General features: G+C 60.5%; 1 protein-coding gene across 1 annotated transcript; it reads left to right on the forward strand.

Moving 5' to 3' along the window:
- The first annotated feature begins 5,652 nt into the window (after nt 1–5,652).
- MIF (macrophage migration inhibitory factor) lies at nt 5,653–6,455 on the forward strand. The gene is made up of 3 exons (XM_019977119.2): nt 5,653–5,870; nt 6,010–6,182; nt 6,265–6,455. Exons 1-3 carry the CDS (start codon nt 5,763–5,765, stop codon nt 6,329–6,331), a joined length of 348 nt encoding a protein of 115 aa, XP_019832678.1. The 5' UTR covers nt 5,653–5,762; the 3' UTR covers nt 6,332–6,455.
- The last annotated feature ends 1,397 nt before the right edge of the window (nt 6,456–7,852 follow it).

The following is a 7,852-nucleotide window of genomic DNA, read 5'->3' on the forward strand; positions in this document are numbered from 1 at the left end:
CAGTTCATTTTTGGTTGCTTTTGGAAATTATGAGTGAAGTAGCTACACGCATCCATGCGCAGGTTTTTGTGTGGACATACATTTTGATCCTTTGGGTCAAAGGAAGAAGCATGATTGCTGGGTCATAGAGCAAGAGTCTCTTGAGCTTTGTAAGAACCCGCTAAGTGCTCTTCTGAAGCGGCCATGCCGCTCTAATCCCCATCAGCAGCGAGGGGAGCGTTGCGCCACACCCTCATCAACATTCGGAGTTGTCAGTGTTCCGGATCCCGGCCGTTCTGTTTGTTAATAACGGTGCGGGTGGCATTCTGCTGTGGTTTGCACTTCCCTGAGTTCACACCTGGAGCGTCTTTTCATACGCTAATTTTCCATCTGTATATACCTTCTTTGGTGAGTATCCCTTTAAAGTGACCAATTTTTTAAGTATTTTCTTTTTTAAAACAAATTATTTATTTTTGGCTGTGCTGGGTCTTTGTTGCGGCATGGGCTTTTCTCGAGTTGCGGTGCGTGGGCTCCTCACCACAGCGGCTTCTCTTGTTGTGGGGCTTGGGCTCCAGGGCGAGCAGCCTTCAGTAGTTGGGGTGTGTGGGCTCAGTAGTTGTGCTCCCCCCGCCCTGGAGCACAGGCTCAGTAGTTGTGGCTCACGGGTTTAGGTGATCAGCAGCATGTGGGATCTTCCTGGACCAGGGATCAAACCTGTGTCTTCTGCTTTGACGTAATTTTTTTTTTTTTTTTTACCAGTGAGCCACCAGGGAAGCCCCAGTTTGGTCAATTTTAAAAAATCAAGTTGTTTGCTTTCTTATTGTTGAGCTTTAAGACTTCTTTGTATATTTTGGATAATAGCCTTCAATCAGATGCATCTTTTGCAAATATTTTCTCCCAGTCTGTGGCTTGCCCTTTCATCTTCTTGACAGTGCCTTCCGCAGAACAGACGTTTTTAATTTTAAAAAAGTTGAGCTCATCAATTCTTTCATGGGTCGTGTGGTATCTAAAAATCATCACCAAATCCATAGTCGTCTAGATTTTCTCCTAGCGTCCACCAGTGTTTTCAGCTGCGCCCCACAGCTTGGAGGATCTCAGCTCCCCAACCAGGGGTTGAACCCCGGGCTCTTGGCAGTGAAAAGGGCCAGGCCCCAACCACTGGGCCTCTAGGGAACTCGATTATTCATTTACTGGTAATGGAGGTGCAGTGGTGCCGGCATCGTTCACTGAAAAGACCACTTTCCCCGTTGGATTACCTTGGCACCTAGGCACAAAAGCCAGCCGGCCACTGTTGTGTCATGAAGACCTTGTTGGCTTCCACAGGGAGCAGTGACCGCCAGGTTAGCAGAAGCGGCGGGCAGTGGGCTCTTCAGGGAGTGAGAACTCTCTGAGCCGGGCTCAGGGGAGGTCTTGTGGAGAGGTCACCTGGGGCTGGCTTCCTGCGGACAGGCCCCGCTGGGGCTCCCTTGGAGGCAGGAGTGTTGGAGGATGGGAATGAGGGCCTCTGGGTCCAGTCACTGTAGTGTTTTCTGGAAGGCAGGAGTCGGCACTGCGGGAGCCCTCCGTGGGGTCTCCCAGCTTCTCTCTGCCATCCATCTGGCCCAACTTTGCCTCTGCTGACCGGCCTCCCCGGATCCTCCTTGGGCTCCAGGGGGCACTACTGACCTTGCGATCCCGAGGTGTACAGGCTAGGAGCAGCGCAGGCGTCCGGCTGTGTCTCGGGTCTGGGACTGCATCGGTCACACTTCAGCACGCTGCTCCCCGGCATGGGCCGCAGAGATACACCCAGCCCAGGCCCAGCCCTTGGGCCATGTCCCGCTTGCCACCCACCCAGCTAAATTGGCTGTAAAAGTGTGGGCTGGGTGTTGGGAGTCCTTGTTGCCCAGGGAACGCCCCCAGCGGGGTAAGGAGGCAGGGATGGGACCCCGCAGATAGGAGAGGCTGTGCCAGGGGAGGTGGACGGGACCTGGCCTGGCCTTGGCTTTGATGGGATGGGGGCGGGGGTGGGGAAGGGATCGGGCCGCCGGGGAGGGAAAGCCCAAGGCCACCATCAGGGTCAGGCCCGTTAGTCCGTTTGCTGCTCCAGGACACGTGGTGACAATGCAGTAAGGTCGGGGAGCGTTTGCTGAGCACCTCCTGCATGCAGGTGCTTTGTGCTGGTACTTTAATCTCTCCCATCTTCACCCACGTCTGCGGGAGAGGAATTCCCCTATTTTGAACTTTTCCGGCTGAGACTCAGAGAGTTCGTTCACAAGGTTCAGCCCAGCTCGCCCCCTCTGAACCGTGTCCCGGCCCTGCTTTGGTAGCATGGTGGTCTCCTGGCGGACACCCCTCTTAAAACCCTGTCCCTTCAGCTGGGATGGTGGCCCCCACGTCTCCTTCTGCTATGACTAGAGGGGAGGGGGTTGACTTGGCTGGTCTTTGCCGCACCTTTCACCACACTCAGCAAACAAGAGCACAGGGGCTTGCTGAAGGCTCTGCCCAGCTGGATCCTTCCGCGAGAGATGAACCGTGAGTGCTGGGGGAGGGACACCAGGGAAGGAGGCTGGCAAAGGCGCCCTGGGAGCCGCTGGGCAGTGGGCCGCCCATGGACGAGGACTGGAGGACAGAGTCGCCCTCCCCGGGCACCCCTCACAGCCTGGCTGACTCAGGCCCTGCTCTTGGAGATGTTCAGACCTGGGCCCAGCTGCCAGCCCTCTGGGCATGCTGGGTCCCCCAGAGCTGTCCTCCACATCCTGAGGTTTCCTCCCCTCCTGGTCTCTGCCTGCAGCCCTCACCTGTGGGGCACGGCTCCTGGTGGTCCCATCTGACTGCCCATCGGGCAGTCCGGTCCAGGTTCCAAGCAGGGCAGGAGGAAGGGCTCGGGGAGGCGGCCCCATCTGCAGGCAGCTGCTCCCTGCGGAGTCTGCACATCACGTGGACACAGCTGCCCGGGGGTGGGGGGTGGTGACAGTGCCCGGTTGCCAGTGGCTCTGGTGGTGAAGGTTCTAAGCAAACAGATGCTGCCGGTGAGGAGGGAGAGGATGGTAGGGGGGTCCAAGGCCTCCTGGCGCGCAGGGCCGGTTATTGTTCGGTAGCTAATTACAGAGCCCCTGGGGACGCAGGGGTGATGCTGTTCTATTGCTCCTAGAACAAATTACCACAAATTGAGCAGCTTGAAACAACACACGTTTATTATCTCACAGTTTCTGCAAGTCATCCGTTGAGTACAAAGTGACTGGCCTTCCGCTTCAGGCAAGTCAAGGCATCTCAGGATCAACTAGGGAGGAGCCCACTTCTGAGGTCATTCGGGATGCTGGCAGAATTCAGTGTTGGCAAAATTCAGCTCCGGATGACTGAGGCCCCTTCATCTACAAAGCCATTTATTTACAGCACTTCTGAGTCCTTCTGCTTTGAGGCTTTCTGAATGCCCCTTCCGTCTCATCTGCGACTTGAGCTGGAGAAAATTCTCTGCTTTTAAGGGCTCATGTGATTACATCGGCCCCACCCAGATAATCCACAATCATCTCCCTACTGTAAAGTCTGTAACCCTAATTACATCTGCGAAGTCCCTTTTGCCGCAAAATTTAACATCTTCACAGGTTCCAGAGATCAGGGCGAGGTCGTCTTTGGAGGCCCTCTGCCTGCCACCGAGTCATGTGGCCCAGAAGTCATGAGCCCAAAAAAGACAGTGCCCCACCGCATGGAGCCTAGCAAGGAAGCAGTGCGGTAGCTCAGATGGAAACAGGGTGGCGGCCTTGAAGGAGAGGGCTTTCCCGAGGAACAGAGCCCGAGGCGGATGAGCGTTCCAAGAGCAAGGCCCAAGCCAGGGGCTGGGAGCACGGCATCGCGGGGCAGCACACAAGATTCACCGCCGAGGAGGGCGGTGTGAGCCGCAGGGTGGGGACCAGGCCAGCCGGGGCACTGTGACAGCACTGCCCCGAGGATCAGACGGACCATCGCCAGAAGTTAGGCTACTCGATCCCTACCACGGCCCTCTGTAAAGGGGGCTCTACCGTCATGCCCGAATTACGCATGGGGAAACAGGCTCAGAGAGGTGAGCCAGGTGCCCACGCTAGGAAGAAGTGGGACCGGGAGGCTGCCACCTCCTCCGATGCCCTTCTACAGACAAAGTACTGACACTCCTGGGAAGGTCAGGGGTGAACAGAGGCGGTGCTGACCAGGGAAGGCTCCCGGTGCCACAGTAACAGCCTGAGGGCCACAGGGCTCACCTACGCATCATCGGTGCAAGTGTCTCTGCCGGAGGTGGGGGCTTCACCGTGTCACCCACTTCCACTATCAGAGAACCGCCAAGCAGGCACTGGCTACTAAATCTTCTGCTTGGAGTCATTTGGGTCACTTCTCTTCATGTATCACTGGGCAAGTCACATGATCATATGGATCTGCTGCCCCAGGCAGCTCACAGAGACTAGGCGGGGTGGGCGGGAGGGGTGAGGACCCAAGCACAGTGGAGGGAGGTCCATTTCACTGGCAGGCGATCAGGGACGGGCGAAAGGCAAGCACCTGGATTTGGACATAGAGAACAGGCTGTGCGGGCTTGCCTGCTGGGGCTTGGGGGAGCCCCCGAGCTGGAGACGGGCGTGGAGGGCATCCGTGGTTAACAGAGACCTCGGCACAGGTGGCCTGCTGGGGTAAGAGCAGGGACAGAAGGGGCCTTTTACAGAGCATCTGCCCAGCTGGGCCACGGGACCTCCTGCCTGAGTACGCCTGGTCCCATGGGCATGGGGGCCCATGTCCAGGCCAGCATGTGCAGGGTCCCCCTTAACCAAACCATACCTGCCAGAGACCAAGGACAGGACCTCTCTGGACAGATCTGAGACTGGGCCCAACCAGCATGCCGCCTCAAGTGCCCAGCAGAGCTCCGCTCCCCAGCACAGCCCCGTGACCAGGGTCTCCTCAGAGCAGGAGTTGGGCAGCCTTTCTGCTCAGGGACGGCAGGGCCTACAGGCTCAGCCCTGGCCCTGCCCTCTTCCTGCCCTGTCAGGGCTAAGTTCATTCACTCCTTCATTCAGCCAGTATTTAGTCCACGTCTCTCATATGCCTGGCACCTACGATGTGCGCCCCGAGCTGACCAGCAGTGGCAGACAGAGACTTCCCCCCCAGGGCTCTGAGAGACGGCACCCCCAGAGGACCTGATGGGGTGGGCTTCCCTGAGGAGCTGGCATTTTCAGCGCTGCAGAGAGGTAGCCCGGTGGACTGAAGCTTTGCGGACTGCCTCTGGGCTCCGTGTGTCCCCAGCCCCTCCCCTGGGCACCTCCGGGCAATCGCACCCACTCCAAGAGCTGGGTGCAGGAAGGTCCCTGGATGGCGACGCGCTGCGGCAAGCGCTGCCCACATGCAGCAATGACCACCGCTCTCCATCACTCACACGCACACACATACAGAGGCATGAGCGCGACTGCGGCCCGGGAGACTGCGGACACACAAGGACTCCGTAGAATGAACTGGGACTCCGCCTGCGCCCTCCTCGAGGGCCAGGGGTCATCTGTCCCGCTAACCGCTGTTCCCAGCACACAGACATCGCTGGGACCAAGTGAAAGGACTGACACTTCCGGCCGCCCAGCGGAGAACGGCTCAGACAGGGCGCGCAGGGCCAGAGGCGGTGACGTCACCGGCCGGGAGCGCGCCACCGCCCGGGGGCGGGACCGGCGGTGACGTCGCGGGAGGCGGGCCCACGTCGGGGCGGGGCGCCGGGCGGCGGTCACGTAGCTCAGGTTCCCGGGCTGCCTTAGCGCGCGCGTCGGTCGAGTCCTGCGTGCCGGTCCCCGCCGCCCCTCGCCATCATGCCGATGTTCGTGGTGAACACCAACGTGCCCCGCGCCTCCGTGCCGGACGGGCTCCTCTCCGAGCTCACGCAGCAGCTGGCGCAGGCCACGGGCAAGCCGGCACAGGTCTGCGGGGAGGGCCGGGCGGGGAGCGCGTCTCCGGGATGGGGCTCCGGGCCGGGAGTGTGGGCGGCTACGGGATGGGGCTCCGGGCCGGGAGCGGCGGGGGCGTGCAAGCCGGCTGACCGCGGCCCCTCGTCCGCAGTACATCGCGGTGCACGTGGTCCCAGACCAGCTCATGACCTTCGGGGGCTCCAGCGAGCCCTGCGCGCTCTGCAGCCTGCACAGCATCGGCAAGATCGGCGGCGCGCAGAACCGCTCCTACAGCAAGCTGCTGTGCGGCCTGCTGACCGAGCGCCTGCGCATTAGCCCGGACAGGTGCGTGGGCGCCGGTGGGCGGGGGGCGCGCGGCCTCGGCGGCACCCGCACGGCCGGCTCAGCCTCGCTTCCTCCCTCGCAGGATCTACATCAACTTCTGCGACATGAACGCGGCCAACGTGGGCTGGAACGGCTCCACCTTCGCCTGAGGGCCGGGCCTCGGGTTCCCAGGGCCCGCAGCCCTGGCGCGCACAGATTTCCCGCCCGCCCCGCCCCCCCCCCAACACCGACCCCACCTCCCTGGAAGGAGCAATAAACGGTGTGGAGACGCGGGCTGCCTCGTTTTTTCTTGGCTTGCGGAGGAATCGATGCAGGGCGGGGCCGGTGAATGTGGAACCGAGGCCGGGACGGGTTATCCCCGGAGTCTGCAGCCTAGCCTTTCCACGCCTCAGCCCCCAGTAGAGGGCCCACACTTGGTTGGCATCCTGCCTGCACCCAGATCCAGGCATCCAACTCAGACCCGGAACCCTCCGTTCCCTCTCCCCACTCCGACCTCCTGCAGAGGCCCAGCCACCACGTGGGTCGGGGCTGGCTGAGGAACTGGGGGAGGGGTCAGAATCCCAGTAGAGCCGAGGAGGGGCGGGGAGGAGAGAGAAACCTGGACTCGGTCGGGGTCACTGCCCCGATGCCCGCCTCAGGGTCGTGATTTGGGAAATCCCCCTGTTCTGGAGCTTGGAAACCGTTTTCCAGTGTGGTGGTGGGGGAGGTGCCTGGGAAGGTTGAGTTCCTGATGATCCGCCCTGTCCACCCCGGGCCCTGGGGCACAGCAGTTTCCTGCGAGAACAAACTCGTGGTTTGGGTGCCATTCAAGTCTCAGGGTACAGCAGCTGTCAGAGCCTCCAGGTGGCTGTTAGCCCCTGTAGGATAGGAAGGTCTTGGCGCCGAGGGGACAGTCGGGAACACCAGTGTACTTGGGGTCTCCTGGCCTAGGTAGGATCCCTTCTCCAAGTGCAGGGGCTCGCTCCCTTGTGGCCAGGCCAGTTGCCTTTGGGCCCCACCTGGCGGCAGCTCCTTCCAAATAAGAAAAAGTGCAGTCACTCAGTTGTGGGCACGGAGATGGCCTCCCCCTGCCTCATCAGCCCGGGTTCTGGGGCCTCCCCTATGGACTCGTGCTAGCCCTGAACCTCAGCCCCTCAGACAGACAAGAACACCCAGAGAGAGGTGACTTAAAATTCCACGGAATTGAAGTGAATTTGGTTTTGGAAGCTGAGATACTGGGGGAAAGGGTTCTACTGCCTGGGCAGGCCTCTGGTGCTGGGAGTGAGGAGCAGGCCTGCCTTTGAGCCACAGTGACAAGGGCCCCTTTATGCGTGTGGCCACCCCAGGCCCTTCTTGGGCAGCTGCCAGTGGCCCCGCCCATGTGGCTTCCCGCAGGCAGGGGCAGGAAGCTCCAGGTACCTAGTCCAGGCCAGTAGTCGAGGACGGGTCAGAACAACCCAGTTCACTGGCACTTTCCACTGGGGCAGCCTGCCAGGGCCAGCTTGCTCCCCTGGATACGCCTGAGGGCTGCTCTCCTTAAGTCCAGGCTGAAGCTGGGGAGGCGGGAAGCACTCCATCCCCCAGCCCCAAGTCTGCTTCCTGGCTATGGAGGGTTTAGCTTCCAGGACAGGGGACAGTCATGACCTTAGAAAGGAGGAGTCTGGAGGGTGTGGCCTGTCTGGGGGGGTCAT

This window comes from Bos indicus, chromosome 17, assembly GCF_029378745.1.
Source record: "Bos indicus isolate NIAB-ARS_2022 breed Sahiwal x Tharparkar chromosome 17, NIAB-ARS_B.indTharparkar_mat_pri_1.0, whole genome shotgun sequence".
NCBI classification, from domain to species: domain Eukaryota; kingdom Metazoa; phylum Chordata; class Mammalia; order Artiodactyla; family Bovidae; genus Bos; species Bos indicus.